The 22832-nt window shown below is 48.4% G+C and overlaps 2 protein-coding genes across 2 annotated transcripts; both read left to right on the top strand.

Annotated features, from left to right (window-relative positions):
* The first annotated feature begins 772 nt into the window (after window positions 1-772).
* On the top strand, window positions 773-2439 carry LOC116908004 (U8 snoRNA-decapping enzyme-like). Its single transcript, XM_032911261.1, has 3 exons — window positions 773-1013; window positions 1109-1378; window positions 2135-2439. The coding sequence occupies exons 1-3, from the start codon at window positions 873-875 to the stop codon at window positions 2357-2359; spliced, it is 636 nt and encodes a 211-aa protein (XP_032767152.1). The 5' UTR covers window positions 773-872; the 3' UTR covers window positions 2360-2439.
* A 12986-nt stretch (window positions 2440-15425) lies between these two features.
* Nudt16 (nudix hydrolase 16) lies at window positions 15426-16910 on the top strand. Its single transcript, XM_032910879.1, has 3 exons — window positions 15426-15598; window positions 15678-15947; window positions 16680-16910. The coding sequence occupies exons 1-3, from the start codon at window positions 15461-15463 to the stop codon at window positions 16857-16859; spliced, it is 588 nt and encodes a 195-aa protein (XP_032766770.1). The 5' UTR covers window positions 15426-15460; the 3' UTR covers window positions 16860-16910.
* Window positions 16911-22832: the final 5922 nt, after the last annotated feature.

Raw genomic sequence — 22832 nt, 5'->3', positions numbered from 1 at the left:
GAGACCCACAGCCAAACATTAGACAAAGCTTGAGAAGTCTTGTGGAAGAGTTGGAAGAAGTCTTGGCAAACCCTGGGGTCATGGGGACTCGAGAAGACCAGTAGATTCAACTAACTTGGACCCTTGGGGAATCCGAGGGACTGAACCAAGCAAAGAGTATACAAGGGCTCGACCTACCCCCTCCCTGGCCCCCCAACACACACACATATGTAACAGATGTGCGGCTTGGGCTTCACGTGGGTCCCCCAACAACTGAACTTACCCTGACCCTGTTGCCTGCCTGTGGATCGCATTCGCTACTGTGCCGCTTAGGCCTCAGTGGGAGAAGATGTAGCTAGTCCTCCAGTGACATGAGGTAACGGGGTGGGTTGGTACCCAGGAGGGGACCTACCATGTCTCAGAGGAGAAGGGGAGAAGGATGGAGGAGGAGCCATGTGAGGGGGGGGTGTAGATGAAGGAGGGCAGTGATCAGGATTTAAAATGAACAATTAATTAATGGGAAAATAAAATAAAAAGTTTACAATCTCACTCACTTTTCCTACATCCAACTCCAACCCACGTTTTCTGGTTCTATCTACACCAAACCCCGAGTGGCTCTCTCAATACCCTATTCCTTCAACTTTCAGGACTCTTCGGTAATCTGATCTTATCCAAGGTAGAAAACCTGAGACCCTGGGCCTCCTAACTATGACTTAGGACACTAGCCACACCTTTAGCCACGCCCTGGTACAGGTCCCAATCCTGAGGAAGCTTTCAGCTTCCCAGGCTTCTCCACTGCCTGGCCAAACGGCCCCAGTCTTCATGGAGCCTGAAGGCATTGTCTGAAATGATAATCTCCTGCAAACCACGTGATCGGACAAAAGTAAAGATTCATGGCCTCCACCAGAAAAATAGAACTGGCGGACGCCCTGGCCCTGGGGCCCAACTGGCGGCATCTTTGTTACGTGATGCTGTATGCGCCCAATCCAGGGGTGCTCTTCGGTGGCCACATCTTGCTGAACTACTCTGTGCTGGTGAGGAATGGCCTCTAGCAGTCCTAGCCCTGTGCCCTTCCTGGGATTAGCTTTCCATCTCCTAGCTAATCCTCACTCCTTCCATCCTTCCTCAGATGTCTATGCGCTTTGATGGGCGACTGGGCTTCCCTGGTGGTTTTGTGGATGACAATAGCCCCACCCTGGAGGAAGGGCTGAGTAAGGAACTGTTGCAGAAGCTGGGCGAGGGAGTGTCCACGTTCAACATAGTATCCACCGACTACCGAAGCTCCCTCATTGAGATCACATCGAAAGTGGTGGCCCATTTCTATGTCAAGTGCCTAACGCTAGAGCAGCTCCAGGCCGTGGAAGCTGGAGCACCACTAGCCAAGGACCATGGACTAGAGGTGGGGCCAGCCTGGGACCTCTTACCCCTACCTACCTCCCTTCTCTGTGGTCCCTTTCCAAAGAAAACCCCCTTAGGAGACCCTGGTCATAAGACCTTGTGCCCATCCTGGTGTCCAGGACTAGTCAAAGCCCTGAACATCTCCATGCTGGGTAACACTGCCAGTGTGGTCTCCTATGAACGTTTTATACTACCCACACTTGACTGGCCTCTGCAGAGATTTTTCTAGAACACACCCAGTCAAGTGTGATGATGATCAGGCATGACACCATAATAGCATAATGGTGCCTTGCCTCTGGGCCCCTGACTTAGGGAGGAATGGAAGCGATTCTCCAATTCTGGCCAGTACTAAATTCATGCGGGTGAGGTGTAGAAAAGTGACTCCTGCATTCACACTGGCAACTTCTAGTAAGCAAGCAACTTTTAGACTTCCCTTGGACAACCCTTGTTAAGGGAGGAGTGGGAGGAAGGCCTGTGAGTTTGCAGTTTTCTTGAGTTTCCTGGCAAGGCCTACACAGCTGGCATAGAACCACTGGAGGATAGGGCTGTGCCTGCATTCAGGCCACGGGAGTGCTCCTGAAAGGATTAACATGGAGGTGGACCCAGTATGCTTTGGGGGCCGTTGCCTGTCCACGGTTAGGCCCATTGGGCCCCACTGAAGTATGAAGCCTCAGGACTTGCTCTGCAGGGATATCTGCTCTGGACATAGCTTGTTGTAGTGAGAACTGTGTCTTGTCCTCTCTCCTTCCCCTCAAAGGTCTTGGGCCTGGTGAGAGTGCCCCTGTATACCTTGCAGGATGGTGTGGGAGGCCTACCTGCATTTCTGGATAATTCCTTCATTGGTGTCGCCAGGGAGCAGCTACTCGAAGCCCTCCAGGACTTGGGAATTCTGGCTCCTGGAACTGTCTCAGACCTCAAGGGACGAATTGTTCAACTTAAGCAGACCCTAAAGTTGATTCGGTCCAGAGCCGAGAGAACTTGACAGTGGGAGGACTGGGGAGAAGGGACATGCTTCCTGGACCTCAGAGACAACAGCTGATACCAGATTAAAGGACAGACTGTAATGCAATGCACTTTGAACAAAAGATCCCATCACCCTGTGGCACCAGAGACAGAAATCCATAACCTTTTGCAGGGTCCTTGACATGCGAAGTCCCTCCCTGTCCCTCAGGCTAGCACACGTGCACTCTGTGCTACACGTGGTGTCACACGCTTCCCCTCATGGTTACTCTAACTGGGAAATGTAATCCCCTCCACTCCTTGCTAAGCAGGGGAGAATCTTTCCCTCTCATAAAACTAACTTCTAGTGTGAAGCACCATGTTTGCTGGGGGAGCCAGAGACAGGTGTCGCAGTTTGAATACTATTGGCCCAGGGGGTGGCACTATTAGGGGTGGCCCTGTTGGAGTAGGTGGGTCACTGTGGGTGTGGGCTTTAAAACCCTCATCCTAGCTGCCTGGAAGCCAGTCTTCCACTAGCAGCCTTCAGATGAAGATGTAGGACTCTCAGCTCCTCCTGCACCATGCCTGCCTGGATGCTGCCATGCTCCTGCCTTGATACTGGACTGAACCTCTGAACCTGTAAGCCAGCCCCAATTAAATGTTGTCCTCATAAGAGTTGCCTTGGTCGTGGTGTCTCTTCACAGCAGGAAAATTGTGAGACAGCAGGGATTTCCCTTTGAAAATGGCCTCTTACCTGAGATTCAACCAGATCCACATTCCAGAAAGCTGGGGGAGGCCTTAACCCGCTCCATACCCTCCCTTTCTTCTCCGACAACGGAACATAAAGGGTCAGAAGATGGTGATGGCTTCTTGGGCTGCCCTTGGTTGGACCTAAGACCTCTGAGTGTGTTGTCCTCTCTGGAGAATTCAGAAGGGGAGTGACCCAGCCTGTCCAGCCTGCCCTGACAAAAAGAGCCTTCTAGGAGAAGATGTCAACAAGACCTTCTCTTTAGTTTTCTCAGCTGATGCTGGGGACCTGATGTCCTTAGGCAGACTCAGCCTTGCTGCTAAAGGCTCCAGAATGTGGTCAGAAAACCTTTCCTAAAGGGCCAGACAATGACTCTTTTAGGCTTTGGAAACCACCCATTTTCTTAGAAAATACATACATATATATATATACATATATATATACATATACACATATACACATATACATACATACATATATATATATATATATATATATGCACCAGGAACTGAAAACAACCTAAATGTCCCTCAGCTTGAAAATGTAGAGGTTACGATGACTTATTACAGAGCCACCAGTTTAATGTCACTCATATGATGACGGAGAGATGGTTGGACATGAAGAGTGTGCACTGGAAGGTGGGTTTGAAACAGAGATTGGTGATTGGTTAAGGAAAGCTGGGGAGGTAAAGGTGGCTGAACCAAAGCCAGGGGGATTGCTGCAAAGGGGTAAGATTCAGGACGGGGAGGCAGAAGGGGAAATGAACAGTCAGGAGAGTAAGGATGCAAGAAACTGACACATGTTGGAGGGGTAATATGAACCAGGAGCCAATACCCTCATGATGAAGAGGAGAGACAGAGTCAATACAGCAGCACAAGGGCAAAGTGGGCAGGTCAGACTATGCCCTCCCAGGACAAGATCCCATGAAGGAAGGGGGCTGGGTAGAGCCCTGGAAAAGTAATGCAGGGTCCTGAGGACTCCAGCTGGGCCTCAGCTCTTGGCCTTTCAAATGTGGGGTAGACTGTCAGAAGCAGCTCTAGAGGACACACACACACACACACACACACACACACACACACACACACACACACACACACACACACAGGCATCATCCTTGCCCTTGCCTGTGATCACTTCCTCAGCCTCCACACTTCTCCACACAGGCAAGCTTAAATGTTCTAGTACTCATGCTCCCTGTCCTCCTTGGAAGGTTCAATTTCCACTTTTTACTTCTGTGAAACTGACTTGCTTTCTGAGATCTCTGCTACTGATGTCTACAACCCCTGCCTTATCTAAGAAGTGTCCTTCCCAGGCAGTGGGTTCAGCCATCACTCACTGGTGGGTGTCCTGGGTTTAGTTCCCTGGCCTGGTCCTGATGGTGCAGGAAGGAGAGAGGCAGGCTAGACTCTACACATCTCTCCTCACCCACTCCCACCCTGTTGGGGGATGGTCAGCTGGGATGACAACCACACAGGACTCCCTGTGTCCCTCTAAGCACAGTGCTCTGGGGAGGGAAGGAGGTGGAGTTCATCTAATCTGCAGCCCTGCTCCCAGCAGCCAGGACTTCCAGCTGAGCCCTGACTTCCTTATCTCAAGCTTAGGGTTGGGATTCCTAGAGAGAGGGAACAGTTGGCATTAACTTTGGGCAGGTGAGCCAGCACTCTGTCAGCACAGGGTGCTGCTGCTTCTTCCTGGGGAGGTGAGAGGACAGGTCTCACACACACACACACACACACACACACACACACACACACACACACACACACACACACACACACTGATGCCTCTCTCAGCAGAATCAGCAAGAAGTTTCTACTTCTCAGCCTTACATTTTCCCTCCTCACAGAAATCACTTTCAGACTTCATTCTGTCCTGAGCCCAAGTCCTTGTCAGTAGCCGGGTTTGAGTCGAAGCTGCTGGTTCCTGGCAGGACTGTGTTGGGAAGGAGGATGGTCTCCTGCCTGTGACCTTGGGCTCTGAGGGAGGCTAAGGGAAACAGACAGGGTTAGTGAGAGGGGAGCAGATGTATTTAAATCTGTACCCCAAACATCCTGGTTACCTGATGAGCGGAAAAGCAGATCTGGTATGAACATTTCGCCCTTGATAACATTCGTGAAGAGCATCAGAGTTTGAGTGGTGTGGAAGGGGCTGGGTGTGGCTCATTCTTTAGGAGAAGAAAAAGCAGTCTATTCTATTTAACACAAGAGGTAGAAGGGTGTGAGTAGTGCAGGATAAGGAGACTGTGATAGCCTTCAGGCCACAGGAAGTCTACCAAAGAGAAACAGCCCTCTCCCCCATGCCTTCCAGGTCCCGTTTCTCTGGCTCAATTCCTATGGCAATTCATTCCCGGCCCCCAAGTAGTGGGCAGTCTGTCAGAGACACCACTGAGGGTTAAAATACCACTGTATCCGTGCTGGTCTGCATGCCCTCACTTTTGAAATTGGAAACCAGCCATATTGAAGGGCCACAGGGGCCATGAAAGATACAAGGAGGCTCCTTTACCATCAACTCCTTGGCTGGGGAAAATCTACATTCCAGACTCTCCCACATAGTGGCCAGTTCACCCTGATCACACGAGCAAAACCACCAGACCTATCCTTAACCCTTCTGGGTGTTAAGAATCCCGTCTTCTCCTCAGCATGACAAGTTCTTCATGGAGCCCACCAAGTGCAAGTAGGAAATAAAAATGCAAATAGGAAGTTCCAGTCAGGTTGCTGTTCCCACCCTCATGGCCTCTCCACACTCTGGGGTTTCTGAAGGCCCCACTTTGTAGATTTACAGCATCCAGATACCCGGCAATAGTTCCAGGGTGTGGAGGGAGGCAAAGGTCTATTGAACAGGAGAGAAGGCTGAATGATCTGGGAGACAAGGAAGGCACCCTGACCAGTAGGAGCTCATTCCTGTGCAACTACTCTATTAACTTGGATCATGCATGTGTACCACTTCCGCCCACAAAATACCCAAGGTAGGAGGTTCCGGTTAGCTCTCATCACTAGACTTCATTCTGGCATAAAGGGACAAAGAGGGAATATCTGTCTGCTCATACCGTCCATGAGAGACTTGGGTTATTTGTATCCTCTATAGTAGACCTGCAATGGCTAGCTTTATGTCAGCTTGACCCAGGTAGAGTCATCTGAGAGGAGGAAACCTGAGTTGAGAAACTTCCTAGTAAAACTGGGCTGCACGCAAGCTTGCAGTGCATTTTCAGTGCCTGACAGATGTGGGAGGGGCCTGCAGATTGTGGGTGGTTCCACTCCTGGGCTGATGGGCATGGATTCTCTGAGAAATCGAGCCGATCAAGCAATGAGGAGCAAGGCAGTGAGCAGCACTGCCTGGTGCTTCCTACCCACTTTGAATTCCTGTGCTGGTTTTACTCACTAGACTGTGACCTAGGGTGTGTAAGCCAAATAAACCCTTCTCCCCAGGTTCGTTTTTGCTATGGTGTTACCATCAGAGCAATAGAAACCTAACTAAGGCAGAGATTGATGAACATTTTAAGTCCAGAAGATTCCATGACTGTGGGCCCACCGTTGTTGTTCTTCAGCCGTGAAGTGAGGTCCTCGGCAACACTGCGTGGAATACCATGATGGTGAATAAGGCATGGATGGTAGTTTTGGCAGAAGCAGTGCGTGCAGGAAAGGCAAATCTATAACCAGAATACATAGCTATTCCAGGAAGGACAAAGCATTGCCCTTCCTGTGAAGGAAGTGAACCAATGTAGCCACCAGGTTGATGGCTGCTCACCCTGGGGAATGATGCCCTATCTGGGGTTCAGGGTTGGCCTGTGATATTGGCAGATCTGGCACTCAGGAGCAGCCATAGGCAGGTCAGTCCTGGTGAATGGAAGTCCACATTTTCGCCGCCAATAATGACTTCCATCTCTGCTACCACGGCCAAACTAGAAACAGTCACAGTGTCCTTTCAGGGTAGAGGGCTAGTCCAGTTATAGTGCTTGCCTTATAGGTACAAGGGCCAAAGTTTCATCCCTAAAAGATCGGTAAAAAGAAAAAAACTTGGGCACATACCTGTCACCATAGCTTTGGGGTGATGGAGAAAAGTGGGTCCCTGGAGCCACCAGGGTAACCAACCTAGTCTAGTTGTCAAGTTTCAGATCAACGAGAGACTTTGTCTCCACAGAAAACAATGGGCAGTGATTAAGGAATAATACCCAAGAACGTCCTCTGGCTTTTTCCCACAAACACACGCAAATGTGCATGCATGTTGGTTCGTGCACACGCACACACGCACACACACACGCACACACATCACACACGCACACACACCACACACGCACACACACCACACACACACCACACACACCACACCACACACACCACACACACCACACACACACACACACACACACACACACACACACACACACACACACACACACACACACCACACACACACCACACACCACACACACACACACACCACACACACACACACACACACACACACACACACACACACACACCACACACACACACACACACACACACACACACACACACACACCACACACACACACACACACACACACACACACACACACACACCACACACACACACACACACACACACACACACACACACACACACACACACAGACACACACACACACACACACACACACACACCACACACACACACACACACACCACACACACACACACACACACACACACACAGACACACACACACCCACACACACACACACACACACATACACACACACACACACACACACACACAATGTCCGTCCATGGTGGACTGTCCTTACAGGAAGTCCTATTGATAAGCCTCTAAAAGCTCTCTCTGGCAGCATCCCTGTGTCCAGTCACTATGTGGTTTTCTAAGTCCGTGGTTCTCAACACTGGCTCTCCATTTAAACCACACAGAAAATCCAGGGAGGACCATGTGAGTTGGTTTGGCATTCTAAGGCAGGTGACAGGCATTGGCCATCCTAGGCAGTGTTAGTCTTCATAGAATTGGTCTTGGTGCTCCGGAGGAGAGAGACTGCACCTCATTTCCCCTTTAGGCTCCTGGTCCAGTGGGGAGCCTGTCTGCTAAAGGGTTTTGTGAAATGCAAAGGCTTCATTCAAATGTAAATTATAACCTTTTCCTTCAATGTCAGGAGAAGCCAGAGATCTTCCTACTTTTAACTTTTTACTACAGGAAACATCAAACTATATAAATTTTTTAAAAAATAAGCCTGAATGGTCCCCCAGAAACCCAGCTTCTAAAGCTGTATTCACACCCTCAGCCTCTGTCTCTTGGAGGATTATTTTTAGTGTGTGCTTTATACATATTTTAGTATTTAGCTGTAAAGAGCAAAGAACATTTAAACAATTACATTATTGTTATACATCAAGCATCTGACCCCCATTTATAGATACAAAAGGAAATAGTTTTTGTAATTTTAATATCCAGGCCATTTTGAGCCTGACCTCCAGTGACCTATAATGCCTTACTCAGGTATCTAGAGCCTAACCCCACTAACTCAGGGAACTTTGCACAAGTTGGCCTTAAGAAAATTGACTAATACTGTAAAATTCATTTCTCAACAAGAGAGATGGGAAGTCCACCTGCCCACTAGAATATGGTTCTGTTAATTCCATCTGGGTGAAAATAAGACCACTACCACAATTTTTGAGCCACAATTGAAGCAAGCTTTACTAAATACTGGCCAGGACCAAGGATACTGGCCAGGATCATACCCAGGATTTCCAGAGGATGCACCCAATTATAGGTAAAAGTACAATCTAATACTTACTTCCTTTGTCCAATCAGGGACAAGCATACATCCTGACGTACTTCCTGCCTGTGCGTGATCAAGCTCACATCCTGTGCAGTTGGAGCAACCAAGCTTGTTTACAAAAGCAAAAACACATTGCTTGTTATTGTCCATGAACAACACCCTCCAGCATTCCAGAAGTTTGGGGCAAGTGGGGCTTATATATTAGAGGCAACTCTGTTTTATAAATCTCCTAAGCACAAAATTTAAACTTAAAATATAACTTCAGCCATCACAGAGAGGCCCATGAGGACAAGGCAGAGTACCCCTCACACACACACACACACACACACACACACACACACACACACACACACACGCGCGCGCGCGCGCACTGTTATTAAAAAACAAAAACATAACCCTCTGCTTTCCTCACAGCAGCCCAGTTCCCTCTGGGCACCCACCTGCTGCTTTTTCTTTCCCTTTCAACAGTGTATTTCAATAATCTCTCACTTTGTATGTTGGTGTCTTGGTGAATTCTCTTACCACCCATGTCCCTAGCCTACCACGTGCTGTCCCTGACAATAGTATTCACATGACTAGCATTATTTACTTTTGAACTCAAACGTGGCCCAAGTCCTGTTACTTTATTAAATCCAATCACTCAGGACCAGGGGGTGTCTTGATAAAAGGGCTAGAAATTCTTTACAGCACACAAGACTCCCTAGTCTCTGGAATGAGGGAAATTATTTTCAGTCATTCAGGTGTTAAGGTGGGGTTGGGAATGGTTAACTCAGCCTAATCCTCAAGGGTCTCCTGCTAGGACCCTATGTCCCCAGTGGACAAAAGAACCTCTCCTTCTCTTGTTGGGTAACAAGTTGTATTGGATTTTTTTTTCTTGAGCCCAGTCATTTGTGGAAGGTTCCCTGCCTCATTAGTGGTTGGTCCTCAGAGATCTGTGTGATGCATTATAGCTCATCGGGCATAAGGTTCCAAAGGATCGCAGCTCAGCAGTTAAAATTGAAAATGTTGGTTTTGGCGTTCTGTCTGTATTAGTAAGGGCTGGATGCATACAAATGAGTATGAGCCTTCAGAAGACCAGGCCCAGGAATGGGTTTTCAGAACTTCCAACGGCAGGGTTAGCAGGCAACAGTTGGAAATGTACACTAGACCTAAAACTTTAACAAAACAAAAAAACAAAAAAAACAAAAAAACAAAAAACCCACCCCAACCCCACTTCAACAACTGAAAATTATTTCCCTGTTCTGGAGACTAGAAAGTCTCCGGTGCTGTGCTTTTATGTGCTGTAAAGACTTTCTAGCCCTTCTATCAAGACACCCCTGATGGCGGCACAGTGTGTGACTATCGGGCGTAGGTCTGTGGGATTGAAAGAAAACACGTACACGGGTCACCCGTTTACAGAGAGTGCCACCAAGGCTTTACTGAGATCTCCTTATATACCCGAGGCTTTGCAGTGGTGGAAAAACAAGGCAGGTAAAAATCCCCAACCAGGAAAACAGAAAAAGTCTGTGTGGTGAAAAGTCCTGGGCCCAATCAGGGGCATAAACAACTTCTTAACAACAACAAGCAGGAAGGCTAGGTAGGGAGGAAGGGTGCCATGGAAAGTCCTGGCCCCAAATCAAGGGCTAAGAGCAGCTGCCAAGGGTGTAAACAACTTCGTGCTATAGCAGGATAAAGGCTCAGTGAGGAGGAAGGGAAACACCCCAAGGTAGGGTCCAACACATCCCCTGGCCCTGAGCGTTTGGATTTAACAAGCCACAGGACATGGGCCACTGGGAAAAGCAAGCTCTGCTTGCACCGAGCCTCTGCCAGGAGAGGCAGAATCCGCTGATGCCAGGGAAGCTTGGGGACAGAGGGTCCTCTAAGCAGGGCACTTGCTGCTCCTTGGGTGGACCGGGGTAAGCAGTTGTGGAGCCTTCATCGTCATCACTCTGGGGCTCGAGTCAAGGATTTCAACATGAGTTTAGGAGTAAAGAGCATGTTTGCGTATTGGCCCAAGGCTGTACGCTGTCTACTTTCTTTAATTTCTGCCTCTGTCCATCCTCAGGCATTGTCACTAAATTGTGGACATCCCATAATTTCCTCCATTCTGGCTTCAGCTGACAATGTGTACCCAATCTCTCTCAGGGTAGGCTCCGCTTCCATGTCTCATTCCTCCTTGTCATGCAATTGTGGCCGAGACTTCATCAATTGACCTGTAAACTTCCATTAACCACTGCCCGCCTGGGTTTTCTAAAGCAAACATAATTTTAGGCAGTTTGTATTCGTAATGGAATTGAGAGGATAGTACGAGGGATTCCCATGTACGCAATTTAATTTGCCTACTGATATCTTAATTTGGTATGGTATAGTTCTTGCAATAATGAGCCAGGTTTAAAGCAGTAATAGTAACCAGTTTTATTCCGAGTCTCTTGGCTGTTACCTAACGCCCTCATCTTTGCTCAGATTTCAGGGGAGGCTCTCCTTTATTTCATAGGCACCTGTGGAAGTTTCTATTTTTACTTTGATTGTTATAGATTGGATATTTATACCCTCTGTACCTGTACTTCAGTCCGCATGCCGAAATCCTAACCCTGCAATGATATTTGGGGATGGGAGCCTTTGGGAAGGGACTACACCATAATAATGGGGCCTTTATAGCATTAGTGACCTTGCAGGAGACCTAGAGAGCTCTTCAGAACCTTCTGAGATCTCAGCTACAAGGTGGCTTATGAATCAAGAACTGGGACCTCCGTAGACATCAAGTATGTCAGCCCCTTCCACTTAGATTTCCAAGTCTCCAGAACTGTGTGCAATAAACTTTGGTTGTCTGTAAGTCCTCCGGTCTAAGGCATTTTGTTCCAGTAACTCCAAAGAACTAAGGTAATGCCTTGATAGTTTAGGGGTTTCCTTGTCAACTACCTGATGATGTCCTTTGGCTGAGGCTGGCTTGCTGCTCTCCTCACAGTTTAGATCGGAATTCTCTCCTTTAGGGAGGGAGGCCTCAGGCAAAAAAGCCATTTTGATCACATCTTATCAATTACCCTTTGCTAATGTGACACATCAAGGCTGATGCTTACCTTGACATCATATCTAGTCCCCTCTGTCAGTGTGACACCCATTGCCAGATGCTTACCTTGACATCATAGCTAGTCCCCTCTGTCAATGTGACACACCAATTCAGAATGCTTACCTTGACATCATATCTAGTGCCATCCATCAGTGTGACACACCAAGGCTATGCTTACCTTGATTGTTCGCTAAGGTAGTGCTTGTGGATTTCACCCCAAAGCTACAAAGTTGCACTGGGGTTTTCTTCTTTTGATACTGTTTACTCTTCGGAAGGAAGTTACTATTGCGCTGTGCTCCTCTGGAAGACAAAGCAGCTGCGGAAATCATCTCTAATTCTTCCCCGTGGAGGACTCTGCCTACACCCAGCAGTTCATTCCATCTGTGTCTGCATTCCATATCAGTACAGATGTGAGGATATTTATTTTCTACCTTGCATTATTATAAACAAACAATAAATAAACCAAAAGTAAACCCACTTTATTTTGTTACTCAAACTGTTTCTGTTTTGAAAACTCTGCAGTGTCCTGTGACTTTCTGTTACAGATGTAACAGTACGGGGGTTCTCTTTTTTTAGGGCTTTTTTTTCTCTTTGGGTGGGTACGGGTGAGGTTGAGCTTCCTTCCTGACATCACAAAATGGCTGATGTCCACTTTATGCTCCCTGGGAATCTTTCCGGTCCTTCAGTGGAAATTTTCTAAGGAGCTTTGGCTTCTTTTGTTGGGATGTGATGTTCTGAGTCCTGAGTTGCTATCATTAGGAATCATTGGCCCTGTGATCTTCTCAACTGACAGAGCAACAACAAGAACAAAAAGGTAAGGTGTTTATTAATCCTCGTATGCATGCATTCCTACAAATGTTTCTGTATGTAGATGCCTGTAGGTCTGTATAGGCCACACATGAACTCATAAGCTCATATTAAGCTTTAACCTGTTACTACAGAAAGTATAATAATTGTATTCTCTTTGTTTGGAGGTGGCCCTTTGCAGTTATTATAGATTGTACCAAGATTCACAGTTTATAATAGTGGTAATACAATCTTGAGCCATAATTGATGTATACAGTCTTGAGCCATAATTCTTAACACTGTGCTTGCATGAGGCTCTGGGTTAACTCTGCACAATATTGTAGCCCTGAGATAAACCTGTTTTCTTTTTAAAAGAAGGGGAAATGTGTAATTTATTTTTCTGTTTTCTAAACATGAAAAAAAATCATTTGGGCTCCTCCCTAACATCTCCCAAAGACAGTCCCAGAGTTGATTTCTACCTCTGTGAACTATTATCAAGCGTGGGACAGCTCTAGGCTCAGTCTACCTCCAGCCAGGACTCCTGGCATCTGCTTCTGTGTTTCAGGGTTGGGGATGAGAATGCAGGGGTGGGACAGACACAAAGAGTTGTTTGAAAGACATGGTATCTTAGTTTGCTTTTATTTTTGTTTTTTTTTTAAGACTTATTTATTTATTATACATGAGTACACTGTGGCTGTCTTCAGACACACCAGAAGAGGGCATCAGATCTCATCACAGATGGTTGTGAGCCACTGTGGTTGTTGGGATTTGAACTCAGGACTTCTGGAAGAACAGTCAGTGCTCTTAACCACTGAGCCATCTCTCCAGCCCCTAGTTTGCTTTTCTGTTGCTGTGAAAAAACACCCTTATCGAAACCAACTTGAGGACATGGAAGGGTTTGTTTGGGTGATGCTTCCACAGGTCACAATCCCCTGAGAGAAGTCAGGGCAGGAACCCAAGAAGAAACTGTGGAGAGTGACAATACTGATTCTTGACCTTGGTGGCTTTTCAAATGGTGCGTTTTTTAAAAGCAGGGTTGGGAAGATGTCCTAGTCTATAAGATCTCTGCCTTACAAGCATGAAGGTCTGAGTCTGGGTTCCCTAGCACCCACACAGAAGTCAAGAGTAGTGAACATGCCTGTAACTCTAGCACTGATAGGGGAGAAGTGGAGACAGGTGGATCTCCAGAACTCACTGACCAGATATTCTAGACAGTTAGTGAGCTCAATGGTCAGCATTAGACACTTTCTCAAAAAATAGGGGAGACTGCAACACCCAGAATTGACCTCTGGCCTCCACGCACATGTGAACATGTACCTGCATGTCTTATGCATACGCCTAAATTTGTACACATACACACATCCACAAAACGGAAACAAAGAACCACTACGTTCCCCAGTAAGTTTTTCTTGAAATTGACCTGAGATGGGGCTCTGGAATTGGAAGGTATCATAAGGGTTTTATACGCTTTTTTTTTGCAAGGTAATACTAATGTTTGACCAGGATGACTCGACACCCCCTTGTGTGTTAGCCGGGCAATTGTATCACACCCATCGCCTCACCATGATGTGACTGTCTCAGTCAGTGGCATCTCTGCCTTGAAACCCAGGGGACTGAGGAAAGATGTCCACAGGCATTTCCCGATGCTGCCCTAATTCTTGGGATGCTGGCCTCAATCCTTGACATAAGACACAACATCAGGCCTCTACCCTCTAATCCATTTACTGTGTGTCTGGCTCTGAGGAAAATTTTACCCCCATCCCTAGACTGGTACATCCACTAACGGGTCCGTAACTGAGAATCTGAGAGGGTTGAGTGACTTCTACTAAAGTCACAAGTCTGTGTGTGGGTGAGTTCTGAGCTCTACAACAAACTGCCGAGACCAGGCTGTGACTTGAAGTCAGACCTTCTTCCAGAGTCACCTCTTCCCTTCCTTAAATTCATACAGGTTCTTCATATATGGGCTAAACTTCAGGTGGGGCAGCCTGGCAGAACTGAAGCAGCCTGAATCCCAGGTTCTCAGCATTAGGCGTCAAGCACCTCTTTCCCCTTTTTTTCCTCAGAATTTAAAGTTCTGAGGGTATTTTAATTTACTGCCAGTGTGGTGGCTGCGGGGTGACAGGTGCCCTATCTGACTCCTCCCCACTCTCTTTTCTGTGTTCTAGTATCACCCTCAGCCAGCCACCCCTCCCCAACCTTACTGGGTGACCTGTGACATTTCCATATGCCATTTCCCACGTAGCAGGCTCCACACCACTACCCAGAGCTCACAGACTATGCAGTTGCTTGTTGTAACCACACCCAATGGCCACTCTTCTTTCCTTCCCCAGGAGTGTTAGCTTTGTCCTGGAGCTTGCTGTCCCTGTGTCCCCCTTATATTTAGTCAATCCCCACATTTCCACCACTCAAGACTTGTTACACCCACCTCTCCCTTCCTCCATTACCCTAGGATAGGCACGGGCTCTGAAGCCAGACTACTTTCCTCCCATCCCTAGGCTCCTTGCTACGGATGAAGCAACCCAGAACAGTTTCCTAAATATGAAGTTGTCCTTTGCACTAACCGCCAGGACTCCTAAGTAAGTAAATTCTACTCAGGCTCCAAAACTCCCTCTAGCCTTCCAGACTGCAACCGGGCAGGTCTCTACTTAACTAAGCCTTCAGCCCCGCCCTAGCCTAAGGGTCAATCCAGCGAATCTTCTCCGCCCCCTGAGAGACCCATCCTAATTGGCTGATGCCAATCTCGCGAAGCTCCGCCCCGAGGCGCTGGCTTGTGCAGGAACCCGGAAGTGCGAGCCTCCAGATGGAGGGGGATCGGAAAGTGGAGCTCAGCGAAGCCCTGGCGCTCGGGCCAGGCTGGCGCCACGCCTGCCATGCGCTTCTCTACGCGCCCGACCCCCGCAAGCTGTTTGGCCGCATCCCGATGCGCTTCGCGGTGCTGGTGAGGACATCGCATGCACAACTCCTCCCTGTCCCGGGACCCGCGTGCCCTGGCCAACCATCCTACCCTCCTCCCCCAGATGCAGATGCGCTTCGACGGGCGACTGGGCTTCCCTGGCGGCTTCGTGGACGCACAGGACAGCTGCCTGGAGGACGGGCTGAACCGTGAACTGCGCGAGGAGCTGGGCGATGCGGTGTCTGCCTTCCGCGTGGAACGCTCGGACTACCAAAGCTCACGCATCGCTGCCAGACCGCGCGTGGTGGCCCACTTCTATGCCAAACGCCTGACGCTGGAACAGCTGCAGGCCGTGGAAGCCAGGGCACCTCTAGCCAAGGACCACGGGCTGGAGGTGGGACCAGCCTGGGACCCACTCCATCTCCCATCTGTCCTCCCAACCCCCATGTCCCTCACCGAAAAAAGCCACTGGGTGGAGGAGATTTTGACCCTCCGATTTTGAATTCTTTCAAGTGGCATGAGCTAGCTGGGATCTTAGTCATCTTCAGGCTGAATAATACCACCAACTCGGTCACCTTTAGTGCCCTCTGCAGAGAGCTTTCTAGAACACACATCCAAGGGTCTCTGCTCTATTGTAATGTGCATGATACCCAAGCTCTTGACTTTGGGCTCATATTTCCCTTGACAGTGATTCTAATGAAGCCTGTGTGTAGAGGAGACTCTGAACCCAGGGGTGAGGGCGGTATTAAAACAAAGTGCGCACAGTTTGACAGTGTGTAGACTGAACAGTCATCAGAATCGGGTTGAGTAAGGATGTCAGAGGAATACTTGGGCACCTGTGTGACACCTATACAATGGTGTGAGTTCTATGTTGTGAAATACTGTTACAGGCACGCATGCTTCCTGGAAGCAGTAGCCTGTGAAGGTGAGGAATAGGGTGGAAAAGGATTAGCAAGGATGGCGACTGATACCTAGCATGGGTCATTTGTCCACAGAGCTCTCTAAGCTCTCCTGAGATGTGACTTTTGGTTCTGCTTGGCTGTTCTCTGGAGAGTTCTGTTCCAAGGCAGATAAGGTAATGTGTGGAGGTGCTTGAAGTCCCACTTGTCCCGTCTGCTTTTCACAGGTGCTGGGCCTGGTGCGGGTACCCCTGTACATCATGCGTGATGGTGAGGGAGGCCTGCCTGCCTTTTTGGAGAATGCCTTCATTGGTGCTGCCCGGGAGCAGCTACTGGAAGCCCTTCAGGACTTGGAACTTCTGGATCCCGGCACTGTTGCAAAACTCAAGATCCCAGATTCTAAGTAGAGTCGGCCCAGCATGGACCCCCTGGAACCCAAGTGGAGGGCCATGGTATGAGGGAGGAAAAGGGAGAGAGGGGCCCGTTTTCTCTTAGGGGTCTGAGGGATTGCAGATGATGCCACATTAGCAAGAGGTGGCGAGGCAGTGTTTTCAGTGGAGGACCTTGTCTGGTGGCATTAGAGATAAAGGGCCTTTGTAGAATCTCAGAGTCCTTTGCTTATGGACGGACAGACAGCCTGGAAGCCCCAGGTGTGCATATGTGTAGTCTGCGGTCACACACAGCATGGCACACTGGAAGCCCCAGGTGTGCATATGTGTAGTCTGCGGTCACACACAGCATGGCAGTCTGTCCGGTTTAACCCTGATGTAGCATTTGGCACATCCCATCCCTTCCTGATAAACGGGAAGGGGTTCTTCCCCATCTGCTGCAAAGCTGCTGCCCAGTGTCCAGCCCATGCCTGTTAGGGAAGCAAAGGAGGAGGCTTCTCTCTGAGAATGGCCCTGTGTTACCTGGGGCTTGAGCAAAGTAGTGGGTTTCAGAATGTGGCCTAACGGCCTACCCAGTCCTGCATTCCTATGAGGGTTGGAATGTGTCAAGGGCTTCTTGCGTTGAACCAAGGCCTGAGACCTCACTCCTGATGCCTGTCTTCCAGAGGGTTCACCCTCGTGCTCCCTGTTTGTCTCTGTTTTTAGCATGCAAAAAAAAAAAAAAAAAAAAAAAAAAAAAAAAAAAAAAAAGGCATCTAGAAAAGTAGGCTGATACCTGGGCCTCCAAGTTCTCCAGCTCTTTCAAAAGGTGCAGGTTAATACTTGCTGAGTGGGAGGCATGGGGACAGAAATAATGACCCACTGCTCTTGAAGACTCAACAGTGAGGGGCAGGCACTACATAAACAGCACTGTAGTGAAACGTGCAAGCTTCGTCAGTCACACGGTGTTCGTGGGACCCTTTAACCCTGCCACATCAAACTTACCTTCACAATGTATAAATTTGTGGTTGTTGTGTCCCAATAAAACACTAATGTAAAAGCATCTGTCTGACTTCTGGACTGTAGTTTATCAATGCCTGCTCTGCTGGGAAAGATAGGTTAATGTCTGTGACGTCTGTGTTTGGAAGCGTTCTGTTGACACCCTTTCACTTGGGTTCATCGGAAAAGCCCTAGTAAATAGGGAAGAAGGGGAAGGAGGGAGATAAACACATGGGGATTTGGAAAGAAGTGTCTAATGAGGCATGTGTGAAGGCCCTGAGGAGGGGAGAATCTTGTCAGAACATCCCAGGACATAGTTCCTAATCGGGATCTCGGGATGTATTTCATAGTCAAGTAACCGTTTTTATTTCAAAGCCGCTCCTGTGACTGATGTGGATCTTTTGAAAATTCTCAAATTTCAAAATTCTCAAATTCTGGGGATATGGTTCATGTAGCTTTGCCTAGCATTCATGAGACCCTGAGACTAACCCCTGGCATAGCATAAATGGCATGGTGGCAAATACCTGTAACCCCATGCTCAGGCAGGAGGATCAGAAATCCGAGATCATCCTTGGCTAGTTGAAGGCCAGCCTAAAATTCATGAGAGCTACCCTGGAACCCCCTACCTTTTAAATGTATAAATACTATGTATAAGTCTAGATAGTGTTGAGCTGGTAGATAGGGCCTGTCGGGAGAATTCAAGGAGGTTTCATTACCTTAGTAGAGAGGGTTAAAAGGCTCAGATGGGAACAAAGCCCCTGCATGTTGCCTCACCAACGTGGTGATCTAGTTGGATGAGATTCCTTCATGACTCAGTCCCCAGAGAAGGGTAGAGATCGGGGTAGAAACTGCAAGAGGACTGATTCAGACCCCTGAAATAAACAATGTCATTTCATACCCCATCAACCAACCAAGTCATTTAGTATTCAAGGGTTTTGGGGGCGAGACTCCATTTCTTGCTCGTGGTGCCATGAGAGAAGTAATGAAGGGCTTGCTGCCAACATTGACAAGACCCTTTCATGGAAGAGAGGAAGAGAGAATTAGACATCAGTAAGCAATGGGAGGCTGTGCTCCAACCCAGAGAAGGGTTGGGTAGTGAAGGTGAATAGAGAAAGATGTGGGGGTGGGGGTGGGGGGTCATGGTGTTATCTGACAGAGCCTGGTTGTTGGAGAAAAGAGGTGGGGAAGTCAAGGGTGACTTTTAATTTTGAGCTACACGGTGTTTGTGTTGTGGATGGAGACAAAACTCAGTGGATCAGGGAACAAGATTTGAAGACAGAGACATGAATCTGTGAGTCAATGCAGTAGACAGCGTGAAAGTTCTATTTTGAGATTATCCATAGAGAGAAGAGATGGGCAGGTCAAAGCCCCAAGACTTGGGAAGAGGGTTAGAACATGATATAACAGATCAGGAACCTGGGGAAAAGGTGATTTAACAAACCAAACAGTTCTACGTGCTTCTAAGAGTTTTGGAGAGTTAGGTCAGAAGAGTCCACTGGGTTTAGCATCAGCCATTTAGTTGGCTTGTTGGGAGCAGTGTCAGGAGTGTGAGTGCAGAGGGCTAACAAACTGGTGGAAGGCACACTGCCAAGGTGGGTTGAGCTGTGAGGTGTAATTTAAAGGAGAAACCAAAGACTAGGTTCAGAGTTTGTTCCCATGGTTGGTTGCTAGAGTAGGAAGCTGGGTCGTCTATGGTGGTGGTGGGAGTGTCTCATGCTCCTACGTGCATCTCCTTTCCCCTCTCACCTGTGATGAATGGTCTCTGAGTACCAGTTTGATTAGATTGTAAGGTGCCTAGAGCATTAGTAAAGTATACAGGGCTGTGAGGTTGTCTCCAGAAAGATTATGACAGTCATGGCCTACTCAATGGTATAATTTGTTGATGGATTCAAAATTGGAATAGACTATTGGGAGTTAGTGGAACTACAGGAGGTGCAGCCTGGTAGTGAGAAGTCAGTCTTTGGAGTTGTTTTATAGCCTGGACCTGGCCTAATCTTGTTACTCTTTCTTTGCTTCCTGGTTGCCATGAGTCAACCACCCTTTGTCTCCTGTACCCATCTTCCACAATGTCTCTGCCTTGCCATAGGCCTCAACTCAATGAAGGAAGCCAGACATGAAGTATGAAAAGATGTGTTGAGATGAACCCATCCCCTAGTCTAAGTTTCCAAGTGGTGACAAAAGACTGGCTGCCACACCAGTGTCCGGAAACGCAGATGGAGATGCCCATCACAGAGCTGGGGTCATTTCAGGGGAGGAGTAAGAAGGGAGGGGTTGTCTTCAGAAGAGAGTCACAGGAGAGTGAAGTGACGGGTTGAGAGGCCTAAGTTCTACAGACTCGGTGAGATGGATATGAAGAGAAGAGCTGACTTGGGAGTAATCAGATCCTCTGAGGGAAGGAGGAACCAGGAAGTGGATCTCAGGCAGAGAGAAGCACTTGTATTTGGAGAGCTAAAGTGATCTCAGGGAAAGTTAAGGACCAAGTGAGAACACAGGATGCATGGCCAGAGGTGGGAGGCAAGCTATAAAAGGATGAAATCCTGGGCTGGAGAGGCAGAGTGCTGGGTGAGCAGCCAAGTAGGTGATGAAGCCAGAAGGGGACACATGTTAGAGAGGAGTGTAAACCAGGAGCCAACATCCTTGGTGACTAAGAAATGGCCAGAGATGACAGAAGAACAGAGTGAACATGTCAAAACATGGTTTCCCAGGTCAGTAGCACTTAAGAAGGGAAGCTGGACAGAGCCCTGAGGAAAGTGACTCAAGGCCAGGTGGATGCCAGCAACTGGAAGGGGTGAGTGTTGAAGTACAGAGATCACATTATTCCTACCGGGCTGTGGCGCTCACTTTTCCTCAGGAAGAAATGATCAAGCATCCGCTCACTGCAGAGTGAGCACCAACCAAGTACCAATTACACCCAAGTCTAGCTAAGCAAATGGATAGATTTAACCCATAGGAGCAGATGTAAGGGATTACTTGGAGGAGAGAGCAAGAGTGAGAGCGAGAGCGAGAGGCGGGGAGGGAGGGAGGAAGAGTCAGCATTGTGCTTGTGTGCTCTCATTTGCACACACACACAGTGTGTGTGTGTGTGTGTGTGTGTGTGTGTGTGTGTGTGTGTGTGTGTGTGTGTTTGTAGACAAGCCTCTGGGAATTCCCATGAGGGGTTTTTTAGATTAGATTCTAAAGACTCACCTTTACTGTGGGTACTACCATTCAGTGACTGGATCCTGGGCACCAGTATTCATCTCTCTCTACCCCGCATTGTGAAATCAATGTGACCAGCTGCCGCAAGTTCCCGATGCCACGGTTTTCATGACATAATGAACTGCACCCTCAAACCGTGAGCCAAAATAAATGCTTCTCCCTTAATGTCTCTGGTTATGGTATTTGATCAAACAATGAGACAAGTGTATGACTTTCCCAAATAGCTATATTGATATTAAGGTTTCATTGCCTCCCCACAGCTGGATAGATGGAATCTCTCTGTGTCATCTTTTCTCTCTGATGTACTCTAGGACTTCCCAAGACCACACACAGCGAAGGCAGAGCCATATGCAGTTGCTATGGGTACACCGGAGGGAGCAGTGAGTGGAATCTCAAGTGAGCATATAATGACCCCTCCTTCTCCCTCCTCTGTAAGGGACTATCAGGCAGCAAGCCAGGACCTGTTGAGGGTCCCCTGTCAGTTATGGCGATTATTATTAAAATAGCTCCCTATGCAGACAGGATAACCCATAACAAGGATTTCATCCCCCTGTCTTTTCTACGGACCTGACCTTCATCCTTGTGTCTGTAGTTTCTGTTTGATAGTCGGATTTAAGAAGCACCTGGGAGAAGGGCTTCTGAACGTGTCTGTGAGGGATTTTTGAAGCCGGTTAACTGATGTTGGAAGATCTCTGTCTCCCACCCCGTGTGGGTGGGGTCAGTTCCTGGCTCAGGGTCTTGGACCCAATAACAGAGAAAGCTAGTGGAACACTAGCATGCACCCATTGCTCTCTTCTGACTGCGGATACAGTGTGGCCGGCTGCTTCGGGCTCTCAGTGCCTTGATTTCCCACAGCTTGATGAACCGAAGCCTACAACTATAAGTCAAAGTAAACCATGTCCTCCTTAAGCTGCTGCTGTTAGGGGCACTAAGACAACTCCTTGCCTTATGTAAGAAACGTTCCTCATAAGCAGTGGGCTCCTTCACCGTCAGCCATCACACACTGTGGGTGTCCTGGGTTTAGTTCCCTGGCTTGGTCCTGATGGTGCAGGAGGGAGAGAGGCAGGCTAGACTCTGCAATCTCTCCTCACCCACTCCCACTCTGCTGGGGGATGGTCAGCTGGGATGACAACCACACAGGACTCCCTGTGTCCCTCTAAGCACAGTGCTCTGGGGAGGGAAGAAGGTGGAGTTCATCTAATCTGCAGCCCTGCTCCCAGCAGCCAGGACTTCCAGCTGAGCCCTGACTTCCTTATCTCAAGCTTAGGGTTGGGATTCCTGGGGAGAGGGTTAATGGAGGGAACAGTTGGCATTAACTTTGAGCAGGTGAGCCAGCACTCTGTCAGCACAGGGTGCTGCTGCTTCTTCCTGGGGAGGTGAGAGGGCAGGTCACACACACACACACACACACACACACACACTGATGCCTCTCTCAGCAGAATCAGCAAGAAGTTTCTACTTCTCAGCCTTGCATTTTCCCTCCTCACAGAAATCACTTTCAGACTTCATTCTGTCCTGAGTCCAAGTCCTTGTCAGTAGCCGGGTTTGAATCGAAGCTGCTGGTTCCTGGCAGGACCGTGTTGGGAAGGAGGATGGTCTCCTGCCTGTGACCTTGGGCTCTGAGGGAGGCTAAGGGAAACAGACATGGCTAGTGAAAGTATTCTGTACCCCAACACACATGTGAATGAGAAGATAGAAATGAGAAGGGATGGGTAAGAACACTTCACCTGTGATAAACTGTGCAGGTGACATCAGAGTTGCTGTCATGTAGAAGATACCCCAGAGGAAGAAAAACAAGAAGTGGGATGGAAAAGA

The sequence above is a fragment of the Rattus rattus genome, chromosome 8 (assembly GCF_011064425.1).
Source record: "Rattus rattus isolate New Zealand chromosome 8, Rrattus_CSIRO_v1, whole genome shotgun sequence".
NCBI classification, from domain to species: domain Eukaryota; kingdom Metazoa; phylum Chordata; class Mammalia; order Rodentia; family Muridae; genus Rattus; species Rattus rattus.
Note: the sequence above shows the minus strand (reverse complement) of the source record. Positions and strands in the feature narration are given on the sequence as shown.